The 25,168-nt window shown below is 45.2% G+C and overlaps 1 protein-coding gene and 1 long non-coding RNA gene across 8 annotated transcripts; one reads left to right on the top strand and one right to left on the bottom strand.

The window, feature by feature from the left end:
* On the bottom strand, positions 1 to 23,856 carry BMF (Bcl2 modifying factor). 7 transcript variants are annotated; one of them, XR_010431338.1, is made up of 5 exons: positions 22,299 to 22,437; positions 21,063 to 21,383; positions 19,964 to 20,127; positions 15,251 to 15,371; positions 13,917 to 14,781 (listed from the first exon to the last, which is right to left on the bottom strand). XR_010431338.1 is itself a non-coding variant. In XM_064658410.1 (4 exons), the coding sequence occupies exons 2-4, from the start codon at positions 21,376 to 21,378 to the stop codon at positions 5,968 to 5,970; spliced, it is 582 nt and encodes a 193-aa protein (XP_064514480.1). In that variant the 5' UTR covers positions 21,379 to 21,383; positions 22,299 to 22,437; the 3' UTR covers positions 1 to 5,967. The 7 variants fall into 7 exon arrangements, 6 of the variants coding, with proteins under 6 accessions (XP_064514480.1, XP_064514484.1, XP_064514483.1 ...); XM_064658410.1 differs by lacking the exons at positions 13,917 to 14,781; positions 15,251 to 15,371 and adding an exon at positions 1 to 6,069; XM_064658414.1 differs by lacking the exons at positions 13,917 to 14,781; positions 15,251 to 15,371 and adding an exon at positions 1 to 6,069 and having other exon boundaries at positions 21,288 to 21,383.
* Positions 11,886 to 16,804, top strand: LOC135415912 (uncharacterized). The gene is made up of 2 exons (XR_010431339.1): positions 11,886 to 12,279; positions 15,036 to 16,804. It is a non-coding gene; the product is annotated as an uncharacterized LOC135415912 (long non-coding RNA).
* Positions 23,857 to 25,168: the final 1,312 nt, after the last annotated feature.

Raw genomic sequence — 25,168 nt, 5'->3', positions numbered from 1 at the left:
AAGAATTTAACAATTTTATTAAAAATTGTACCAGTTATTAGAAAAAAAAATCCAAGTATTAAAGTATTAAAAAGCACCAAAGAAGAAAGCACAAAGCAAATATACTGCACAGATACAAAAACAAAAGGAGCTCTGCCCAGTCACCATTGGTACAGGCAGGAGTCCTGGAGGCACACAACCAGAATAAACAAAATGCTACATTCTCACTGGGTCTCAGTCCATGGCAAAGAAGGTGTGTGCACTTCAGGACTAATCCAGACAGAAATCTCACAGGAGAGCATCGGGTTTACTTCTGCAGCAGGACAGTATCATATTCTGGTGAATATCAGAAGTCATGGGGAAACCCTTCATTGAGGCGAAGTTTATTAAGTACATTGCAAATTCTAGCTCACCTTACCCTTTTTGTTTTCCAGATGAAGGACTCTCAAGCCTTTTTATTTTTTTTTTTAAAGTATCCCACCAAAGCAGAAAAGTCATGCAGGAAGCAGGAGGCATGAAAGAAGGGGGAAGAAAATGTGAATTCATATTTCACAGTATTTTCATCAGTGAATTTCACCTAGAAACATGGGAGACTGTACTACATACCATTGAAGAGAACAGAAGAGATACATGATTAATTTAACCAAAAAGATCCCCAACATCTACATACTCAGATTTAGTGGCAGGATTTTCAAATGCACACAGTGGAAACAGACATACAAATCCCTCGGGTTATTTTGAAATTTCCCTTTTACAAGCCTAACTTCTGACATGTATTTAAGGAGATCCTGACAATGTTGTTTTTCCAATGCATCAGTCTCTCCCCATTTTGTCATCAAATACTTCTTTCACAAAGGTCTGATCAAAAACTGAGTTGAGGAATCTGTGATGATGCTCTCCTGGAGCTGTGTCCACAAACTGGGGAGACTCCTTTAGATTTAAGAATAACTTTATACATGCAAAATTTCCATAATAGATTTTAAAAACAGTTTAAGAATCTACCCTTCCCACCCCTCCATTCCCCAAAGGCAGCACAGAGTCTGAAGACAGAACCGAAACATGGCTTTAAAAAACAGCCCACAGACATTAGGTTTTGCTTCCCAGAAACCAACTTCCAGCATGGGATTCACAGGAAGAGACCCTCCTTTCTGTGGCTAAGGGGGAAGATGAGGCACATGGAAGAAAGAAGGGGTAGGGGATGTCAGACTGCATTCAGTTCAAGAACACACACCCACATACATGCACGCACACACACAATTACATTCCAGTGCATTGATGTGTTTGGTCTTTTCTGCTTTTCCTGGTGGAGAAGAACTGAGCTGTGTAACACCTGCGTGAACACATGCAAACCAAAGAAACAGAGACCACTGAAGTCTTTAGGAACTGTAAAAGATTGTCCTAGGACCTTTTATCAATTCCTTGAGGTATTTCTTCTTGCTAAAACAAAGGCAACAGGTAGGCATTTTTGCAAATGATCACAAATGCCAGTTTGAAAAACAGACTCTTTTGAAAGATATTATTAAAACCTGTGTAGTCAAATTATGCTCATACTCAATAATGCTCGGTTCATGTGCAGAGCTCCCATGAATACGAATGGGCATTCTATGGTTCTTTTACTTACAATCCCGCAGTAAATACTGCTGGCAAAACAAGGCAAGACCTCCACAAATCTGCATTCTCCTTTGATTCTAGCACTTATACTGAGTGCTTTCTCTATTTTTCCCTTTACATAGCACACCATTCAGCATGTCACAGTCTCACCATTCCCACAAGTTCAGCAGAGATATGGGACAGGACTAGCAGTGGAAGGGTGGAATTAATTGTAGAGTTGACAGGGCCACTTTGCAATAACTGCCTCAAGTAATTTTGCTTTTTCTTTAAAAAAAAAAGCAACCTTTCTCCCTAGTCTACTAATGGTCAGAATCTGTTGTTTCCCAAAAGAATGCCAAGTGCCACACCAAATGAAGTTCCACCTTGGGTACAGCTCCAGTGACTGCCATGGAACAACTCCAGCACTGCAGTAACCTCACATGCACACATTGCCCATATCCAGGCTTGAGAGGACAAAGTAAACAGCCAGTAGAAAGGAAGATGCCTTTGCAATCACCCTTTCTACATCAAGAAAGATTAGGTTCCTTGCCTCTATTCTCTTGTTGATACACAGCTCCAAAACAAAGGATGATACGGAAGTTTCTTTCAGGACTCCTCAAACAAGAGTTTAGCCAACAAATATTTAATAACAACCAGCTATTTAAACTGAGATATGTGATCAGTTATGCAGGAATTCAGTGCTACCAGGGATTATCAGCACCTTGAGAGAAGGCTGCAGCCCTACACAGATCCATCAGCAACCCTTTCCATGCAGTTTCATCCTCTCCCCTGCCTTTGTTGTATCCTATTTGCAGCAGTTTGCAGCTATCCCTGGGCAGTCACTTTGTGATTACTGGCTCAGCTTTCAAGAACTGCAGGAAATAAAACTAAAGCTAACTATTCCCTACTAGCACCAGGCTTGCAGGATCCTGGAATGGGCAGGCTACAAGATATTCAAAAGGGTGGGCAGTTGGGAAGGGATAGGAAGAACGGTATCCCTCAAGGAAAGAGAGGTGAGGTCTGAAGCCATTTTGGAGATCTGGGGAAGGGAAGCAAGATGTTTCAAGGCTGCTGGTACCATCAACAGCAGGTCAAGCTTTTCTTAAGAACTGTTCATTAAAATAGGCATTTGTTTTAGAAGAAAGATCCAACTCTTTTTTCTAAATTGTTAGACCGTAGTTTTACAGCACAGAGAGAAACAGTGTTCCATTCTTTTCACCAAAACGAACTAATACCTAAAAACCTGAGCATAATCGTTCACCAACAGGATATAAACCATGTTCTTTGGAACTGTTTCCCCAAATAACTGACATATGTCCGTGGCCACACTGCAATAGCTACTCTGCAGGCAAGATCTCCTCAGTGGGTGCTCAAGAGGCCTTAGCAACAGAGAATGGGTGACACATACATGTGTGCTGTGCATCTGTGTATTTTTTGATACATATGTGAAATTTTCCCACTATTTTCTCAAGTAGGTGAGACTGTAAGTATGAAGTAGTTGCTTTTCCATATCTGAATAACCAGCCTGCCCCTCCAAATCTACACGAAGCAAAGTAAGACTTTTGGGTTGACAGAGCATACTTCCTTTCTCCAAGATATGCAGATATGAAATATAATTAAAATATATTATCAGTGGTTGTAAATCTCTGGCACCAGTAACCAACACGCATATTGCAGGAAGTCGGCCTTTGTCTAGCATTAGCTCTATGTCTCCAATGAAGTATTGTTGTTCAAGTAGATTTTAACTTGAGACCCTGGCATGACCAATTTTGATAAGTCTGTTGTTGCAATGGGAAATACGGACTGGCAAAGATGTATCTTTCCCTGAGCCAAATGACTCTATTGAAGCAGGCAGCCTGACTGAGGAACCATTTCAGGTACTTGTTTCTCCATGTTAAGAAGAGTCTTGCCCTAGATAAACCCTGGTTGGGTCACAAGAACAGAAAGCACCAGTACCAGACCTATCTTTCCAGCTTACTCATCCAGAAGACAGGCCTTATTGGCCTGTTTGGCTGTCAAGTCAAGGCAGAGGGGAAGGGGAAAGCTCACAATGGTTTTTAAGTGTCAGAAGCAGTTGCTGAATTTTTATAATTTGCAGGGCTGTTATGATGTAGCATTGACTGTTCCTGATAAAGGGGTCCTGGCAATCAGTGGGAAAATGCAAGCATCACATCCTAGGGCGTGCCATGCAGGGAGGCAGCATTGCTACATTGCTTCCTGAGCCTCTGCACTCCTGCCTCTTAAAGACCTTCTCATTTAAGAGTCTTCTTAACATTCAGCTCCTCAGGAGTCCCTAGTTCAGTCTGTGCTTGCACTACCCCTCAGGCTTTCCCCACCATTTAAGTCCTCTTTCTCCAATGACCAGCGTTTACATCAAGCAGACTGTGCAAGGCAAGGTATGGAAAGCCTCATCTCTGTCAACATGGGCAGAGAGTGGCTTCCACACTGCTGCAGCAAAGTCAGCAACAGCGATCACTTAGATCACTCCGGGTAACTCTGTAGTGCACATGCTTAAAGAAACAACACAAAACCAAAAACAATACCCCCGCTAAAAAAACCCCCCCACCCTCCCTCTCCATAAAACCCACCCCACAAAATATTACTTGAGATTCATTTACATGAATTATTAACCATCATGGACAAACATATTACTCTAGCTCTAGCTAGAAAAATAACATAAAAGGAGAAAAAAAAGTTTTTCTCACATAAACTCTCCTTATGTTGAAAGAGAGTGCCTGTGAGTATATGAAAGTGAAAAAGGCTTAGGGACCTCTTTCAGAGAGCTAAAGTACATTTTGCCACAGTAGAGCAGGATGCAAATCAAGAGAATAGGGCTGGGAGAGAGGGAGAAGGTCCAAATTTAACTCTGTTCAGCAAACTGTTACCAGACACTACAGTGCAATGATAAGATTACACAACTACTAGAGAAAGCATGAATTAGAGAAGAATATGCAGAGAGGGGTGGAGAAGGAAAGAGTATGTGCAAGTAAACTACTCTTCCGTACAGTAATGCTTATTTTTCAGAGTGGACCAAGAGCAGAAGAATTTCTCAACACCTGCAGCCAACATTTGTAACACAACTGAAGAGCCATTCTCTGGACAGCTCTGCCTCAGGCTGCCTGTATCATCTGAGACATAGAACAAGGTGCAGTGGCAATACGGAAATGGTCAAAAAAAAAAAATCTGTATTGCTTTTCTGTTTGCATTTTACCCTAGCTGTCAGTGGGTTTGTGAACTAAATGTATTTAAGGCTACAGAAAAGTAGCTATCAATATTTAAAGCTACTTCCTTTTGGTAGGTTAATTTCCCTGTGCTGGTCCAATAGTGTCAGCCATATGGACAAACTTCTGAGTGCATACAAACTGGGAACTGCTAGAAGATCTCCCTTGAAGTAATATTACTGCTGCTAGTCAGTATACGCCTACAGCAGCCTCCAAACACTGCATAGTAGAGTAATGGACAGACTGCTTGTACAGTGTACATATCAGATTAGATACTAATTAATTTCCCTGTCAAATCCTGAAGCAAAACCATTGGATGCCTGGGATCTAAGCCTTCCTGATCAACCACACTATAGTAAAAGAAAAGAAAGACAAAACAAAATAAACACCCATCATAAAACTAGTAAAAACATATACATTAGCACTGTAGAAGAATGACACTTGTGTCATATTGCATGGTTTTTGGCTTCATGCTGGCTCATGGGCACTGAGAACACTGAACTGGAAGCAAACAGTAGCAGAAACTACTAGTCAACAGCAACTCCAGGAAGGTTTAATTTTTTCTATTGATGGCAATAACAAAGAACAACTTCATGTGAGAGAGCTGCAACTGGTGCCCAATAGAATGACTGAAGAGGTCAGATTTTCTCTCACAGAGGGTGAAATGAAATAAACAGTAACCAATGAAGAAAACAAGTAACCCCGTGGATTTAAGCTACCTGAATGCTTTTCATTGCTAAAAATGTGGAGGCATTGAGCATCTCTGCTCTGGAAGATACCCAAAGTACATTTAGTCATCAATCCCAGGCATCATTTTTAACTAGCATAATTTTTAACTAGCAGCCAAAATGACACTCCTGCACTCTACCATCACCTAGTACACAGGGCAGAGGAAGCCTCCCTTGCACAGAGGTCACCGGTGCGGGGAACCAGCAGCAAGCTTTACCAAACACACCCACATTCTGGCTTTCCTTTGACAGTGTTGGACAAGAGCTCCCTGCCTCGCAAGGCAGACAGCAGCAAAGAAGAGTCCATAAAAACACCCAAACTTGAAGACGAGTATCAGAAAGTCAGAGTCCTCACATCCGGCCGGCGGTGTGCAATGTCTCGCCCCCGAACCAGTGTTTGTTCAGTGCTCCCTGCAGACTGGATGCGGCCTGAAACAGGCGGGCGAAGCTCACCTCTGCCCAGCGTGGTTCCTGTTCGCCTCCGCGTTTAAGGCCAAGTTGTGTAGGAAGAGAAAAAGCTGCCACCACACTTGATTTCTGTTCTGCTGATGCTGTAGACAAGAACAGTTGGAGCAAGGTTATTTATATTTCTAAAATTGCAACATACCACTTCTCTTTTCCAATAACAACTCAGTTACACTTTTCAAGAGCAGACACTTTAATCCCATCAGCATAACAAGGGGGTGCAGCGAAGGATGAGGGGAGAGAGGGAAATGATAAGTTCTCCAGAAATAATTGTAGCTCTAACATTACAAAAAGAAAAGAGCAGACCCTTTATGCATTGTGCACAAGAGGATTAAACTTTTTTTTGCTTGTAGGATTTTGCAGAGTTTAGCCAAGTGCTGTTTTTAATCAGATTGGCTTCTGAGCCTTTCAAAAGCCCCAGCTGCATGAACAAACAACCTTTTTTTTTTTTTTTAAAAAAAAAAAAAAGCCCCCCTTCACCCTGAAAGTAAAAAAAAAGAAAAAATATAACTGGTGATCCATCTGTAAGTGATTTGACACCGTGAAGGTCAAAGGGTTAATCTTCAATTTAAACCACACTGCTGAGACAGCAAAACTCTGATTTCATCTAGTACAAGAAAACACATTCGTGCACACACACACTCCCCACCCACCCTCCCCCCACCACATTTTCCTTCCCAGCATCTCCAAGATAATACTGCCCTTTTTATAGCCACTTTTGACAGTAAGCCATAAATAATCAGCCTTGGAGCCCTTTCCTACTGACTGGAGCCAATTAAACCTTAAGCAAGAACATACTTGAAAACACACAAAAACCCAAAACCAAGAGGTTATTTCAGGTCCCATTGTCAAGGAAGAAACATGGGAGTTGAGTTTCAGGGGGACACCAGACTATATAATGCAGCTTTGGGACAGGGACACTGCTCCTCCTTTTGTTATAGTAATAACCCCTGCAAAAGTGGCCTCGATTATACCCCCACCTTCCTGCACTTTAATGGCATCTCATACAAACAGGTGGGTTTCTCTTTACATTGCCCAGCCTGGGATACTATTTCACCTCAATAACCAACCCTCTGTTAGAAGTCAGTCTTCATTTACTCATCCAGAATTCCATATTTGCTAAGCAGACATGATAATTTCTGGAAAACAAAACAAACCGGCCCAAATCTCCGCCCCCTCTCCCCCCTCCCCAATCCCCAGCAGACAAGGAAACAGAAGACCGGCTTCCAACAACTTAGTCTCAGTGCAGAGAAGTTCATAAAAGAGCACTGAAGCACATTATATGAACAAGATGTTTCATCTCAGCTTAGCCCAACAGGGCAGAACAACACGGTTGCAAGGCATTTTTTACATTGATGCTTTAGAATTTTAAGATTTTTAGCTTTTTGTAGATTTTAATGTAGCTGTAGTTTTCTTTCACTTTAGACTGTTATTTTCTCACAGTTTGTGTGCCACATTCCTGAAGCTTCAGTTTAACCATCTTTTAACCCTCTTTTCAAGACAACAGATTTTTAGCAAGAACATTCTGTTGGGACATGCACCTGGACTGAAATAACAAGAGATATGGTAGGCAAAACAAGATAGAAGGCTCAAGACCCTTGGAAGGACTCCAGTGGGGCAGTTCTGAGGGTGGTACCAGGGCAAAAGGGGTCTTAGGACTGGATGTCCCCATTAGATACGATAATTAGTAAAAGATATAAAAGTGTAAGAACCCTGTATGTAGGCGCACCTTTGTACTCCGTGAGCCAGGCAGCTTTCATTAAAAGAGCTGCTCTCTATCTTATCTGTACCTAATATTGTTTGGAGAATTTTTTCCTCCCATTTTAGGCAACAACATAATCACAAATAAGAGAGAGTTGAAATTGGAGATGTGTCAGCTCTTCAAAGCCCTCCCAAACAGTCATTAAATTATGTTTGTATTTCAGCCTGAGTAGATCTGTGCCATTTAAATCAGAAGCACATACAAAACAGGATTCAGAAAACCTGTATTCGTCTTGCATCTTAGCAGTGGGTCATTATTCTTACCCTCAAGACTTAAAAGTGGATGTAGAAGAAATGGATTTAGAAGAGTTTACACAGATCCCATCACACATTTCAACAGCACTGTGTTCGGAGTATAACCCACAGACAGTGGCTCTAGAGCCTGCTATCACCTCTTTCAAAGTAATCAGCCCTGGGTTCAATCAGTCCTGACTGCCCAGGCATTTCTAGGCTTACAGGTGAAAAAAATCTTTTATAAACTATCCCCTAGGGCTAAGTAAAAAAAAAAAACCACCCAATTTGATCTCAAAAAGCAAGATATTCTCTGTTTTGTTACTCGTATCTCAGTTTGACCAGGTTTGTCCTTCCTCATCAAACTCCAGAGATTCTTCTCGTCCTCCTCCATACAGCCACACTCCTCCATACAGCCACACTCCTCCATACAGCCACGCTCCCAAACCTGCTCAAACATGCACATGGAACCACAGTGTCCCTATGCCATCTAGATATCATGTTTTTATCACGCTATTACAGCTAAGGCAGACTGCTCCTTGGGGTAGGATGACAATGAAGTGGCATGCAAGCATAAAGTTGTCTTCTGCAGTTTCCACAAGTAAGGAACTATGCTAGGAGAGCACAGTGGACAAACATACTACAGATGCTCTGAAGACAATTTGCTTTGTCAGATTATTCTATTCTATTGGCAGCCAAGAGGATAAAAATGTCTTATAGAGACTTAGTAAGGGAAAGTCAAAAGGATGTTTAAAAATTGGCACAGAAATCCTAAACTTGAAATATACCTCAGCTTCACTGGTGGGCCCTCTTTAATGGAAACTCTCATGGAATTTTATAAAGCGGGTTAATTTGCAGGCAGACAAGAGCAGTGCTGATCTGGGATGTACAACTTCAACTATTCCACACTGCTGGGAGGGCAAACACATGTGAGAACACCCATATTAATGTCCCACTTCATGTAGGAGGCCGCTTTGTGCTTTTAACAGTTTTCCAAATATTCTGTCTCCTCCAAATTCTTCATCACCTCAGGAGAAAAGGATTACTTGCTCTTTGCAGTGATAGGTAAAGGACACCATGTTCTGGAAAACATAATGGAACGACTGAGCTCATGCTCCTCCCATTTTTTTGAAGAGGAGGAGCTTTTTGAGGAAGGTATTGGGTTTTGTTTTTATTTTGTAAATAAGAGTTTTAGAGTTGTACTTTTAGACAGATTACAGACCTAAAGGATAACCAATGGGATGTGGTATGACAAATAGCGAGAAAAACTCTAATATGTTTTTAAGTTCATATGCTATTGTGATTATTTCACTACCTCTTGAAGCCACTTTTTTGTACAGCATTTTTGTTCTTTTCCAGTTAAAAGTGTTTCCCATATTTGCTTAAGACACTGAAAGAGATTTCCATGCAAGAGCAGAATAGGAAATACTTTACCCTTGTTTTCCCCTGCCTATAAGAAGCATAACATCTCAAATAACTTTTTGAAGGACTTTGACACCATTAATTTTGTTTTGAAGTGAAAAAATAAAGCACTAGATTGAGGGCAGCTTTCCAGGTTTTATTCCTATACCTAGGGCTTGCTTGTATTTCTGTGGGTCCATATTCAGTCAGCATTTCCTTCCACAGTACTGTGATCCCATACACACTTTCACTGAAGCAGCCCACTCATACTGTCCTCTCCTTATAGCAGTGCAAGAAAGTGAACTAGAGCCAGATAATGATTAAGGCCAGAAATAATCTGATAAATAAGTTGCCTTTACTATTGAATAGGTCATCCTAATCCATGGCATCTTGTAGTCAGGCTGATGCTTGTGCCAGGACAACAGAAAGGTGGCTTGTGAAGAGGAGCAAGATGGGACTATTTGCTTCAGCAGTAAGCCTAGCTAATGGGGTTTAGAGTTATGGCTTCACTTCTGGGGTGATCTGCTTTCAGTGGTACTAATTCAATATGGGACAAGAACCATAGAATGGAAATGGCAGATTTTTTTGCAGTAAAGAATTTATGGAAAGAAATAAAAAATGTCCATTTCACAAGTTTCTGTATCTTTTCCCCAGACACACCTCTGCCAAGATCAAAATTCTCAAATATTTCAAGACTGAGGGTTTTTTGGTGTGGTATAAATTAGTTACCACGAAGGACAGAAAACCAAGAAGAGTGATTCCATTAATTTAGTAACTATTTTTTTTATAGGTGATATGTTTTGAGGCATTTTTTTAAGACTCATAACTAAGACTGGTGTATAATTTCCCTAAGCTTCACTATGCCAATTTGTCCCTTATCAAAATAATTCAGTCCTCAGAGTCACTACTGCACAAAAGTATCAGGGACGAAGAGTTTGTCACCTCCATGCGGTAGTGACAAAATGACCCTTTTGTGGCTCCCTTCCCAAGAAGGAAAGAAGCCCCTTTTGCCCTCTTTACTAACTGTAACTAAAGAAGACTAGACTTGTGAATACAGTAAGTCAACACAAAGCTGGAAACACATAAAACCATTTCCTATTGCAGCTGCTGCTTTTTAAAGGGGATATCCTTAAGAGACTGTCTGTCTGAAGCGTTAACATGAATGCTTCAATGAGTCACAAGGAAAGGCCATTTTACAGGAAAAATGTCCTCTGCAGCAACAGTACACATTAGTGAAGCCTATTCCATGAACTGTGCTGAACCAAAAGCCAGAATCCTGGTAAACAAGCACAAAAAAACATGCAAGACATTTACTGGAAGCAAATGAAAGAGGGACATGAGTGACCCGACATTTATTCCCTCCCCCTAATTAATTCCTAATACAGGTTCCACACTGTAAGCATACAGATATATATCTGCCAAATGGCACCCAGACATCAAAACCTTTTTACTCCTGCTGCACCCTTGCACGTGGTGATCAAGGGAAAATCAGGACAGGTTATGCACCCCAAAGAAAATGCTGTTCCTCTGACACAGCTCTGTGCATCCTTGAGCATAAATGTTTAAAGATGAGTAAGATTTACTTTTCCACCTGACACATATATGCCATTAATATCCCTACTTAAAAAAGTAAAGAATATGTTCATCATATACACGTTGTATGTGGGTCTGGTACATTTTTATCACATACACAGCAGGGTACCTGTCTACCCTCTTGATGTCACGGACAGCTTCTGACTTTGCTTCATAGCTTCCAGATGGTTAAGGGTCACATTCTGATCCCATCTTAACTAGAAGGATTAATATGGTCATAATGGCACTATTAGAGCAAAAGAAGAATAATAGCATGTGTGTACATAAAAACATCATTCTTCCTTTAATGACTAATACAAGTATTAGCAACAAGTTGCTGGGATTTTATTTATTCACTGAATACAAAAATACTTGCACACTGGGAGCAGTTGCTGACTAATCTCCGAGGCTGTTTTGGCTGCCAGGTGGCTGGAGGCATATTGTGCTACCACAAAATATGCTTTAGCTTAGAAAGACTAAAAAGTCACAGTCCCCAAAGCAACAGAGGTTACAGAAGGTGTCCCCCACTGGAGCGAGAAATGCAGGCCAATGGAAGTCAAATACAAATCTTTCCAGCTGTGATTCCTAATGACCAAAAAATAATGCATGTGTAAAAACTACAAGAGAAAAAAATGAGACAGTAACAGAGAAAAAAAAAATGAAAGAGGAGTTTAGGGGCATGATTTCTTGTGGTGACACAGAGAGGAGGATGAGAGATCTTCCTTGGGGATCTGCACCCTTCTGGCTTGCAATAGCTCTTACATGGGACTAAATTTGTGGTAGAAGGAGGTGTCATCTCAAGTACTGCTTCCTTTCTCATGAGCCTCCATCAGACTTTGCATCAAGATAAGCAACATGTGTTTATGGAGAGAGGATATAGAGGACCGGGTGCTGCAGAAGGGATATGGGGTGCAGGAGACCCCCAAAACCCATTTATGGGCGGCCCAGGCAAGCACAAGGGGCAGCATGAACTCCTGCTGAGGCGCTAGGTCTGAGCAGCAAACAGCGACGGCTGTTGCCCCAAACCTGCTGCCGGCACAGCTGCGCAGGTGAGCCCTTTCTCAATTTTCTTGTAGTTCAAAAACAAACATGCAGCCACTCGCGCTTTCCTCTCCGGAGCGGGCAGGAAGGGGAAGCAGACAGCCGCCATGGTAACAGCCAGCTGACGGCAACCTGGGAAGGGCAACCATCGGCCACCGCGTTCCCAGGCCCCCGGCCTTCCCCTCCTGCTCCTCCCCCGGGGGGGGGAACGCTGGCTTATTTCCACAAATACCGTAAATAAGGGACCTGCATTTCCACAGAGCCGCACCTGATACCGCTTTCTACCTGTGGTACGAGGTCCGGGGGGATTCGCCCCCATGTTCGGGGGGGGGGGGGGGTGAGGGTGATGGAAGAGATGCCCAGGAGAGGACACTTCACACCCCCCAGCGACGGCCGGCAGCAGCAAGAGCGGGCGGGTTTGTTGACTCAGCCTGCATATGATGGGGCAGAGCTGTTCCACAGCCCACGGCGTCCATGCCCTGCCCTGCGCGGGCCGCGGGACCCACTGACCTGTTTGGCATCCGTTTCCTCGCCAGCAGAAGGGAGGTGCTCCCAAAACTGTTCACTGCTGCGGAGACCCCCCCTAGTGATTAAAGTCTGCCTCGGGGTTTGGTTAAAATAACACTTTAAAAGTTTTTACAGGAAAAATATCCTGGCGCTGGGGGGAAGGAAGGGGGCGCGGGGCCGCCCGGCTGCGCGGGGAGGCGGCGGGAGGGCAGGTGCAGGGCTGGCGCCTGCGGGCAGCGCAGCCTCTCGTCAGCAGTGGCGATGACTCAGAGGCTAAATTTAGCGAGCGATATAAACACAGCCGCCGAGCGCAAACACGGCCCGGCCGGGCCCTCGCACGCACCGCCCGCTCCTCCTCGCACCGGCCTACGGGGCCCGCTGGCCCTCGGGGGCTCCAGCCCAGGGTCGGCACCTCCTCAGGTCAGCCTTGCACCAGGGAAAACCGAACTTGGGTTAACAGGAGTTGCCTCACTACTTTTATTTTTGGATCACCATTTGTTCTGCTGTGGTCCGGTCCTTTGAAATTGGCAAGGGTAGCTATCGAGGAGAAACAAAAAAAAAACCCAAATGGAGACTATAAAAGGCTGGCGGGACATTCCTCCTCAATGGCTTGAAACAAAGGAGAACTGCACTTGGGCACTTGCTTTCCTGCCTTTCCACCATAAAATTTAATTGAGTAAAATACAAACACACACTCCTCACCATAAATAATCAGTCCAAACATCTCATCATCCCCCTCGGAGTTGGCACTATCTTAATAAGATCAACCAACCTAAGCGGAGGACTGGAGGCAGAACAACTGGGTTCCAATGAGCAATCTTTACATGATCTCGATCAAGTTATAACCTGCATTTTCTAGTCTCCCACACTAAAAAAGAAGTGGGGTATTACTGCAATTACTTCTTAATTGAAAAATAATTTCTCAGCTGTCACACTGCTACAAGGGCAAAGCATGTTACCACTGTCACAGCCAGCAAAGTGCTCTGAGAGCTGAGGAAAGGCAAAAGAGCCTGTGGAGACTACAGGGGTTGTACTGGAGAAACATCAGCACTGAACATTAACGTCACTGCACTGATGTTAGAAATACTGCAAAACCATTCACCTGTGCTGTCCCGGAGAACTGTTTTGTGCTCGTTATTGTGGGCAGTCTTGGTCTTTTGAGGTTGTGGTCCTACTGCCTGAAGACAGCGCAGTTCTGTGTCTGGCAGGGTGAAGGATTCACAGTGCACCACTGCATAGAGCTTGCAGGGCTCTCCTGCCACCCAGCTCCCTTATCCTCTGCCCACTTCCTCTACCAGAGCTAGGCAGGAAGTTTTGCTTTTTAACATTATCCCCTATTTTAAGCAGGAACAAACCCATAATATATTTAAATCTCTTGTCAGCTGAAAGCATGGAGAAGAAGGCTAGATTAGGCTGATGCAAAAGTTTTGTGGTTTTTATTTAACTGATACACAGTGGTTGTATGTGACTTGCATCAAGAGTTTGCATAGCCCAGCCTCCAACAGCAGCATTACGTGGCTGCCTGAGGAAAAGCTGAGGGCAAGTACATGCAATAGGTCCCCCTAACACTCTTTCAGCATCTAACTAGTTTGAGCTTAGGACTTCCCGAGTCAGATCTGGTTTCTGTTTATTTAATGTCTGCTTCAGTAGCCATAAACTTGTCTCGATTCCCCTTGAACCCAGATAAAGCACTGGGATGCACAATATGCCTTGACAAGGAACTCCACAGAGCTACCTGTTGCATGAAAAAAAATACCTCATTTACTTTGAACTGGCTCCTACTAGCTTGACTTGATTTTTCCTAGTTCTTGTACTGGGAGAAGTTGGTCTATCCATCTCCTTCATGCCACTTTTGATTTCTGTTTAATATTGCTTCCCTCTTGCTTTGTGTCTTTTTTTAAGCTTAGCAGTCCTAGCCCATTTTTTTCATTTTTCATATGGAAGTTCCATCATCCTTCTTGACTTTCTCTGAACCTTTTCAAAGATGCAGTTCTGCTGCATCATTTTGGAAGAAGAAAAGCAGAATTGCATGTAACATTCCAGATATGGGAGAAACATGGATTTATACAGTGGCATAACTATGTACTTTTCTCAGTTTCTTAACGTACCAAAGAATACCATTTCAGATCAGATGTGAAAGGGTCCAGCAAGTTTCTGTTAACCTAAATGTCAAGTAATCAGCTCCACAGGCAGCAGGATTTCAGAACGGGTGCTAGGCAAGGGGCAATATGTTGTTGTATCATTTGTATGCATAGGGGAAGGTGCACTTCCAAGCCCACCTCTTCCTTCATTGTTATTGGTCAAAATGAAAAAAAAAAAAAAGAAAAAAGAATGAAAATTTAACAACATTAAGCAAAAAAATGTCTCCACTTCCTCATATCAAGTTTCTGACACCACTGACCATAAGAATTCTTCTTACCCCTATGGCAACCTCCTTTCCTCAAGCCTAGGACTCTAGTTCTGTAGCCCGCGAGAACTTTGTTTTACATCTCAGTCTTCCCAACCTCACACTCACTCTACCACATGCCCTCTAAACCAGGCTCACTCACTTCAGGAGTTCACTCCCTCACCATGCTCCTGCATCCTCAGCTGGAGATTCAAGTCCTGCGCTGATGGGCAACGTGCAGAAAGCGGAGCTGAAGAGGTGACCCACTGCTGTGCACAGCAGCAGCAGGGACCAGCAAGCACTAGCCAGCTGGGAAGATCCTGAAACAAACTGACCTGCTAGGGAAACAAAAGAATGACAACACTTACCCAAGTCTCAAAGAGACTGCAGGTACAAGTAAAGTATGGAGCTGCCGGTGCTACAGGCTCAGTCACAGGACAGTCTGAGTCTCTGCACTACATTATTAGGAAACTTTTCTGAAGATTTTTCCTAAAACATAAAGTCATTATAAAGAATGGTTTCCTGCAAACAGTACTAGTGTAAAAAAAGCAACTGTTAAAAATTCCATGGTTGTCCCTTAATAAACAATGAAGAAAAGCCTGATGAAGTTTGTGATAAATGATGCACATGTAGCACTGTGTGCCCACTCTCTCATGCCAATGACTTTCTGAAAAGAGATGCAGACTCCTGTTGCATAAGCAGAAGTGTCTCAGAGGAGACTTTGATAACTCTCATGAGAGACAGAGGGGGAAAAATATGCAAATTGTAACAGGTTTCACTTTCAAAGGAAAATAACATTTCCTCCTGGATAGGAGGAAATGTCATTGTCATTAGCTTGAGGCGAACAGGTACATGCCTAGTTGTCTGCCCGCAGCCAATATGGATGCAGGCATTTGTGTTCCACAGGCTGCTCAAGCCTTTTGCAGCAATGGTGAGAATTATTTGCTGAACCAACTGGGGAATTCAGAGAAACAAAGTTTTCTATAGCTAGATCCACAGAGGCTTTTTGAGCATGGTCAGCATATCCAAATCAACTGCAGGATTCCTGATGTGTTGGAAAGGGGCTTTGTTGTTGTTTGTAATGCACTTATTTACTCAAGAAAGCTCAGCTCTGATTCAGCATCTGGTTCTCATCGAGGCTCAGCTTTTTTTAAACCAAGCTTTCCAGATGGGTTGACTGAAGCACAAGGAGGTCAAGAGACTTGTCTGAGGTCATACAGCAAGTCAGTGGCTCTGCTTGGACCTGAGCCCAGAACTGTTCAAGGCTACCACTCCTTGGCTCTTAAAGAGACAATTTTATCCCCTGTGAAGTGATCTTATCTCCATGAAGAAGAGATGCAATAAAAGCAGTCCCCTCAAAGCTGCAGCCTGCTTAAAAAGAGTTATTTTATTTGGAAAAAAGCTGTAGCATTCCAGTGTCTCAATGGAGCAAGTCAAACTGAAGGGGTGTGATACTGATATACAGTGTCATCCACCCCACCCCTGTATAACCCTGTGCTCCTCTGGGGTGGCTTTACGCTGCTGCCGCCACTGTCCCTGATTGTCTACTCAGATCCCAGCTAGCAGCACATCATGTTGTGAAATACACTGTTGGTTCAGCACAGATTGAAGCCCCTCCTCAAGGCAAGGAAACTTAAGTTCACTCAGGACCTGCTCAGGACCTGAAGCAGAGCCCAAGCACTTGTTGCCACAGCCTGGGCATATGAGGTGTGGGCAGCACATCTCAGCCAACCAACCAGCAGATCCCCTAAGCTCAGCTCTGTTCTCCATAATCTCAGAGTACAGTCTTTAAGCTCAGCCACAGACTGGGCTACAGCAAGCAGTCACAGGCAAAGGCACACTTGCTCCAAACCAAGAAGGAGGTGGGAGGTCCTGGGTTCTTCTGAAGAAAACACGGCTTGGCTCTAGCTTAGTTTTCCAGGGGTAGGGTGAAAAAAGTACAACGGGGGAACTTTGCCAGAAGAAACACAGCTTCAATCAGGTAAGAGGTAGTAAAGAACTCAAGAAAACATAGATGAGTCTCGCATGTCATTCTGCAGGACTTTTGCAAACTGAATCAACTTGTAACAGGCTTTGCTACTTAGGAACATAGAGGGTTGCTCAAGCCCCTCTTACAATAAATTCAGCATCTTAAGGAGATAAAAGCCACAGAGTTCTAGGGAGTGTCGCGTTATTGCTCTAGCACTGTTCTAAAGATGAAAAAGCCAGGTTTTAAACTACTTTTTTCTGTTTAACATATTAATAGGAAATGAAACTCTGGAAATGGTGTACATGCCAAAAGCAAGCATAGGTGCAGCCAACTTTCTTATTCTTACAAGATGCATACCCAAGAATCTTTTGTATAGCCAAGAACCACAGAATAAATACCATTTAGCTCCAGAAGCCCAGGGAAGAGATAACAGTGACTCTCCAGGGTTCCCAGTGTGGGATGGGGTTAGACCATGCATGCAGCTGAGTCCAATGACAACTCAGTGACGTCAACCTCAGCAGCTATTGCCTGCTCAGTTTCTCTCTCAGCCAGGGATGTACATTAACCAGCAAGTTTTGTGTCAACACAGACTTGCTGCTGCAGCAGGAGAATGGGGGCCATACCTGAACTGCTGGAGAGTCTCACAGAATTCAAGAGCCATGAGAGGGCAACTCTTGAGCTAACTGGATGCACTATTCCAATACTAAAAGTCTTTCCTAACTCCCACTGAAAGGGCACACAGGTTTTCTTTTCCCAGGTTCACAGATAAGATGTTTTGTAGGCTCCGAAAAGAGGCACAGCTTGTTGAAAACCAGCTTGCTCTCTCTCAGAACTTCACAAGACCACACTGGTGTGACTAACTTTGTGGTATTTTAAATCTGATTCAAGACACCACTCTGGAAAGTTGGTTTTGACCAAATGTTTGAGACAAGCTGGAACAGGGCATCCAAATCAGGGATTAGTTTCACAGCAAGATAAACGACAGCCCAGTTTTTCATGTCTCAGAGGCTTCCCCTTCCAAACCACAGCACATTGTGAACCAGTTCACGTGTCTCCAGGGGCAGACCGCTTGCTTCTTCAGCAACGGGCTAGGAAAAGTCATTGCACATAGGACAGAGGGGCTTCTGCACAGGGGATCTCTGCCAAAAGCCAAAGGAAATCCTCCATGCAGGGCTGGGAGGGAAGGGATTGGGCATGACAACAAAACACTCCATGGGGAACGGTGCCTTGGACACCAATATGTGGCTCAGTACTCAGTTTTCCTGACAAACAAGAAAGAATCCCTTAACAGATCCAAATGCCAAGGCCTATCCCAGGGTCAGGCTGTGGATAACCACTGGCTGAACTACTCTGTCCTCAAGTTAAGTTTTCAGGTTGTTTTGTTTTGGGTGTTTTTTCCTTATGCTTTGTTTTCAAATTCAAATGGCCGAAGGCCCTCGCTCCCGTCCCCTTTACAACTTGTTGCTCTTCCAGTTCAAACAAAGAGCGAAGCCCCTCCTCTGCCGGGCCCCAGGGGCCGGGCCGGGCCGCCCAGCGCAGCCGGACGCCTTTGTTTACTACGGCTCCCACACGCCGGGCTGGCCGCCGGCCCTGGCAGCGGGGCCGGGCGGGCACCGGGAGCTCCGGGCCAGCAGAGAGCCCGGCCCCGGGCAGCCTTAGTGGGGCCGGTTCGGGTGGGCGCTCCTGGACGCGTTTCCAAGGCACAGACATCAGATATGGACACTCCCCTGAGATGAAAGGGGTCAAGTTACAACCAGTTCCACCAGTTCAGTGCAGGGCTCCTCCGGCGGGATGGTTAAACCTTCCCTTTCCTGTGAGAGCCTGGCGAGGGAGTGGGGTCTGCAGCTATCGCTGGCGAGAAGGCGCCACCGCGGAAAACCCCATTCAACCACAAACAACACGTGTTAAAAATCTCGTGGTAACTCGTTATTCCTGCAGTTTGCTAGATGACGTTCATAGCCCCATCTACATTTCTACAGAGTAATATTCCTTTTACAGTTTCTTTAATCCTCCTGCTATTAGGAGATGAGTCGCAGAATTCCCTTATGTCTCAGATGACACAGAGAGGATCAAACCTTTGCCCAGCCACAAGCCAAATTCTCTGGCCAGGACAGAGATCCTCACTTACCTTTGAGAAGGGCTGCAACAGATCCCACAGTTAACAGAGCAGCAGCTCACTTGGAGTGAGATAAACTTTCTGTCCCTCTCTGAAGTCAGAAAAATTTCTTCATATATAAGCAGATACACTCTCCTTGTTGGGCTTGCATAGAAGTGGCAAACTATTACCTACTGCCAAACCTCTGCAACCTCTGACCAGCTCTGCATGGGCTGAGATTTCCACTTACTCAACAGGGGAAGGAGGGCAAGGAAGAAAGAATCAGGGATTTTGGGGAATATGGTTATTTTGTTTCTTTGAATAGCAGGGTTTCTTTTTTCTTTTCTTTTTTTTCTTTAAGAAACAAAATCAAGAATCTGGAGTGTGGTTTTCAGACCTGATGGCACCTTACAGCTGTCTTTTGTTGTGAGGAAGTTACTCACAAGTCTGAGACAGTCCTAGCTAGGACTGTCTGACAGAGGAGCTGCTAGCAAGTCTAGCACGATCTAAATATACTTTATAACATTACATAGAACTACCCTTAGACAACAAGGAGTGTCAGAACAGACTCCAGGCTTCTTGTTATCTCCCAGATGAGGAGCTGACATAAGCCACAGATGGCCACTTATTCCACAGAAGAGAAGATGGTGGTGGTGACAAAAGTGGAAGAGTAAAAGCTGTAATAGAAAGAAAGGAGGAGATCCCTGGGAAAAGCCTCATAAACCCCGCTGCTAATAAACTGGAAGAGCTGGAATAGCAGCAGCTAACACAAAATAGCTACCTTCCCAGGCAGAAAATGGAATCCCACACGTTCTCTTCCCTCCACCTTGCCAATCTTTAGGAAGAGCCAGCAATCTAGCATAAGCAAAAATCTATCAGGATACTCCTGCCATTTTATTGCTGCTGGCATTCTGCTACCTGGAAGTACAGCTCACTTAGCTGATGCCTGGAGCCAGTCTTCTAGAGTACCACTCTTGGATAGGTAAATCCCCATCTTCCCCTCCAGAGACACCCTACCCTCTGTATGTGGAGCCGGTGGAACTGGTCGGCAATGCACTGCAACTTCCGTGCAATCTGCACCTCAGCACGTGCTTCCTGCTGACTTTCCTGAGGTTCCTCTTGGAGGTGTGGATCCAACCCAAAGCCAGCTGGAGGGACATGTAAACGGTAACCAGCATTCCCTACAAAGCAGAGATCAGAAGAGTAATTCGTCCAGTGTGAAGATTACCTTTTCTACTCAGTACGCTTCATGTAGGAAAGAGCTGCACATAATCCTAAATTTTTGACTCATGTTAAAGTCCAGTTCCTGAAGCCCAAACAATGACTGTGTACCATAATCATGGAGTAAAACATTTGCTCAGCTTTTAAATAGAGCAAGCAGATTAAGCAGAGCATTGTGTTGCTTCCCATAGTGAAATGAGTGGCAGGATCTTACAATTGGTTCTTTTTGCTTGTTTATAGTTCAGTCAAGTTCTTGGGTTTTTTTGATGACAGTTTTGCAGTTTTAGAAGATCTCTGCCTCAAGCTGTCTCCTCTTAGAGGTTGCAATATCTTTTCTCTCAGACTTCTCTCAGTTTTCTGGCATTTAGTGGTACTGATTTGAATTAAAGCTGAATTGGATACACAAAACTGAATGGTGTCGCATCAGTTGCTAGTAAAATACTGCATGGACATGCTATTTATTCAACAACTTTAACTCTGGTAAAGAGCCTAAAAGCTCTAACTTTTTGCATTTCCCTCTTTCCACTGAAAACTTCTAGGAGTCTTCCTATGCAGATGAGGCCAGTAGTAGTTCAAAAATGTAGGCAAATTGTAGGATATAAGGTACAATGAGCACTTGAACATCTAGCAGTAAAATCAAATGTGATAAAATAAAGCCAAAAAGCGAAAGAGAGGGAATATCAAAGACAGCAGAAGCAATGAGCAAGTGCCTGGTTCCTGCAGTGGACAAGCAAAGGTAAGAAAATAAGTTGTCTTTCTTGAGGGAGTTGGACCAAAGCAAAATAATTTCAGTCCTTTAATAACATGCCCTAATGAAAGAAACCTTGCTTGATTGGGGAAGTGCTAAAGGGACAGTTTCCTTGCTGCAAAGCTAATGACACTGGAGTGCTCTTACCATAGAAGAGTCTCCGTGGCTCTTCAGTGACTCCACAAGGCAACATAACATCCTGACTGGAAGAGGACGGGCTGAGTGTTTGAGTTGCCTTGTCCTGCTGCTCAGGATGCCTGATACCGGGACCACAGCAGTGTGTGAGGGGGAATAGTTGAAACCTCCCCAGAAGGCAGCTGTAGGACTGGTTCTGTGTGAAAAAGCCAGTTGCAGTCATCTCACCAGGCTGACCTGCAAGTCCAAAGTCATCAGAGTGAAACACGTCATCGTCCAGCCCATCCAGGCTAGAATAGTCCTCTTCCAGGTAGCTGGGGCGATCCATTGCTCCTGCAATAAAGGGACATTTGAGGAAACAGCTAAGACACAGCAAGAATGCTGTCCAGGAGATAATGCCTTCTGCTCCAACAATAAAACACAACTGTTTTTACCACACCTCCCTCCCAGTGCTGCCCATCTGCATGAGCAGGAGAGGCAAGTGACTTCGTGGTGAACGCCAGAAGTCCTCAAGAGCTGGGCCAGAGAGAGACAAAGTTCACACATGTAACAGTCCACCAACAGCTCTAATTCTACAACTGCTCACAAGTAGGTAGCCAACCCCCAACCTCTCAGCACATGGAAACTGAAAGGACATTGTTTTAAAAGGCAACCCCAATCCTTCAAAAAGCCTTGTGGCAAGTCAGCTTCTTTGGGGTCTGCTTTGCTTTAGCCTGCTGTATTTGAACTTTATGGTATATACCTCGTTCACTTTTTCCTACCTATTGGTTATGGAAGAAGAACTCCTGTAATCACAAGGCTGCAAGGCCAGATTTTTAACAAAACCCAGCGGTTGCAAAACTCAAGAGCTGGCAAAGCCATTTCTGTGAAGCTCTCCATTACTTGTCCCTGTGAGAGCCAACTTTCCTTTGAACTTCTCATTTCTTCCCTCAGCTCGACTTAAGACATGTCCCAGACTTGGCAATGCAGTCACTTCTTTACCCCTCTTACTCTCAAGCCTACATGCACTGTCACTGCAGTGGTTCACCCTACTACTAAAAAAGACCATTGCTGGTCTCGGTGTTTAAAGCAGGACTTCTGTCATTGCCACAGTAAACATTCCTGAGCTCTGTTACAGTACAGAGTTGGACTAATATGGTGGAGGGAAAAAGCCCCATAAGCCCTAAATCATTATTTAAGAGTTCTTTTCAAACATAAAGCAATTAGAAGCAGAATTACCAAAAATGCCACAAGTCCCTTTACTGTTACCTGTGCATCTAACCCAATTGGAAGACAGACTCCTAAGAGATCCATCTCCAGGATTTCCACCCAATTCCAAACAAGGCAGTGAAATTCAACTCTTCATGTCTCCTCCTTTGCTCTGGTTTGCGAAGCATTTAACAGAATGGAAGACTAGCAAGAGGAATTTCAGGCCTGAAGGAGACATTAATAATAATTTTATAAGGATGTGTTCAGCGCTGCCCTTGGTGCTCCCATCTCCTCCCAGGTGAGCAGCACTCAGGACACCAGTACTCTAGAGGAGACAAAGGGACTGAGCAGTGCAAGAACTATTTGTGCAGGGCTCTAACTTGGGGGCACTATGGTTATTTAAGTTGCTGCATCTCAGCAGTTCACTCAGCTGAGCGACAACTCCCAAAAATTTGTCTTCAGAGCAGAACAAGTACCAGCCCCACAGTTGGTCCAGCTCTGCTGGATGACAGCAGTGGCACAGCACTCATAGCATTCTCATCCATGGCTTAAAGAAGCATACCTAAAGGAGTTACGGGCCCCAAGAGGCAGTCATGGATGATCATCTGTCAGCCCCGCTGGGATACGGGCATTCCTCAAAGTGCAGCAAAGGCAGAGAGCAAACACTGAACAAAAGAGGGTTTAGAGAGCAAGAAGTTTAACTCAACCTCCTGCAATACAGTCCGACCTTTTTTGAAGAGCTCCTCGGAAATGCCAAAGGGAGAATGCCGAGGCAACGTGAAGGATAACTCATCCTACAACTCACTGAAACTCCTTCCACTCCCTCCAAACGCAGCTCACGCCGGGAACCGCAGACACTGGACAGCTCGGGTTCTGGGGCTCTGCCCGACGGCGGGCGCACGGGCACGGGAACTCGCGCGTCCCCGGCGCCGTGTCCGACCCACGGCGCTTCCTTGCCCGAGCCAGCGGCCAAACCCCGCCGGCCGGGGCCGCCGCACGCGCGCGCTGACAGGCGGCGGGCCGGGAGCGGAGGGAGGGCTTAGCGCACACGTGCGTGCCAGCGTCCCAAAACAAAGCTGGCCGGCCTCGCTTCGGCACCGCCGGCCGCCCTTAACTCCTCCCCGCCCGGGCTCCAGCCTCGCAGATGTGCTCCCAGCCAAGAGATTTAAACGCGGCTCCTTCGGGCAGCGCCGCAGGGCGAGACACCCGAGCCCTGCGGGACGGCCCGAGAGGGGCAGCGCTGCCTGCAGAATCAGCCACCGCCTGCATCAGCAAATCGCTGCCTTCCCGGTGCCAGCCGAGCTCATTCCCAGCCCGCCCGCTCCTTCCTTCTCCTCGCTTCCCCACAGCCGCGGGACTCCGGGCAGGACTGGCCGGGCGGGGGTTTGCCCCGAGGCGAACCCCCTTCCCTGTCACGATCGCGCCCGGCCTCGGCGCCGCGCTGACCGGAGACTTGGCTCAGAGCGGCCGGCCCCAGTGGCGAAGGGGCTTTCTGGGCACTCACCGAGAATCGGGACGGGCGTCCCGCGGGGACGGGGCGTCCCGGGAGCCGCGGCCGCCGCCTCCTCACGGCCAAAGTGCGGCCGGCGCCGCCGGGCGCGCCGCGAACAGCTGACGGCGGCCACGCCCTCCAGGGCGGCCCCGCCCCCGCCCCGCAGCCAATGGGCGCGGAGGGGCGGGGTCGCCGGCGCGCGCGAGCGGCGGGGGCGAAGCCGCTCCGTCCTGATCCAGGTGGGAGCGGGCACGGAGTCAGCAGCGGTCAGCTCTCAGCGGGACGGAGGCGTGGAGCCGGGATCAGACCGGTCCCGCAGCCCGGCAGTCATCCCCGGCCAGGGGCTGAGCCACCCGCACGCCGGGCTAGTTTTAACTCTGATGGGAGTATGACTCCAGCTAGTTATCTTCCAACAAAACTCTGATTTCTTGGCTTTAGATGAGTTAGAAGGTTCTCTTTGACTTGTAAAGTCTGAATGCTGAGGTGTGATGGTCAAGGAGTCCTTCGCAGCATGTCGTGCTTCTTAGTGTAGATGAGTAGCAATACACAGGACTAAAGAATAAACTAATAAAGAAAAATTCTCAATAGTGCATTCTGTGAAGCCCCTCGATGAGAAGATCAGAAAAAAACCAAAACCAAACCCATAAAAAAAAGCCAAGCTTCATGCTCTAAACAACAGCTTGGTGCCATTTATCCTTCCTCTCCCGCTGATTCATCAAGTCCCCCTCACCGAGCTGAGCGAGGCAAAACCTAGGTCCTCGCCGTGCAGCAGCACCCTGTCAGGATGTTTTTAAAACCTGCGTAACAAGATCTCTTGGAAGGGAGATTTTAAAACCCAGCTGGCAGCTGAGTAATGTTAATTGCTGTCAAGTCTGCCACACAGTTATTGAGGTTTGTAACTTAAACTCAGGGGAGGGGTTAGATTGGAAACTGATGACTGGCAAGGTGAGGCTAATTACTGTGGTTTCCTTGTATCACATTGTCTTGGCCAGGCTCTGTGAGCCTCTCCAGTTAAATGTTTCAGAGTCACTGTGATTTTAGGTGAGGTATTTACAGTTGCCATTAATAGATTAATAGGCTAGTAATGTTCATTTCCTCCAAGAACCCATTTCTTTATGGTTCTTGTCCAAACTTTCATTTCTACTCTTTTATTTGCCAGAAGGCTTGAGCCTTTGCTTATTTATGAGAAGATCAGCTCATGTTTGATTTTTACCTCACCACCAAGAAAGCAAAAGGACTCTTTTCTTTCATTTTCAGTGAGGGCCAAGATCCTAAATTAATTTAAGCCTCATTGTCCACTTTTGATAGTCACAGGAGTTCTGAGTAGGAGGAGAGAAGAATGCTATTAAAAAAAAAAGGTGACAAAAAGCATTCTGTATCTTCAAGATATTCAAATTTTATCACAGTGATGGTTAGGCCCTGGCAAAATGCCAGCTGC

The sequence above is a fragment of the Pseudopipra pipra genome, chromosome 6, assembly GCF_036250125.1.
Source record: "Pseudopipra pipra isolate bDixPip1 chromosome 6, bDixPip1.hap1, whole genome shotgun sequence".
Classification (NCBI taxonomy): Eukaryota; Metazoa; Chordata; class Aves; order Passeriformes; family Pipridae; genus Pseudopipra; species Pseudopipra pipra.
Note: the sequence above shows the minus strand (reverse complement) of the source record. Positions and strands in the feature narration are given on the sequence as shown.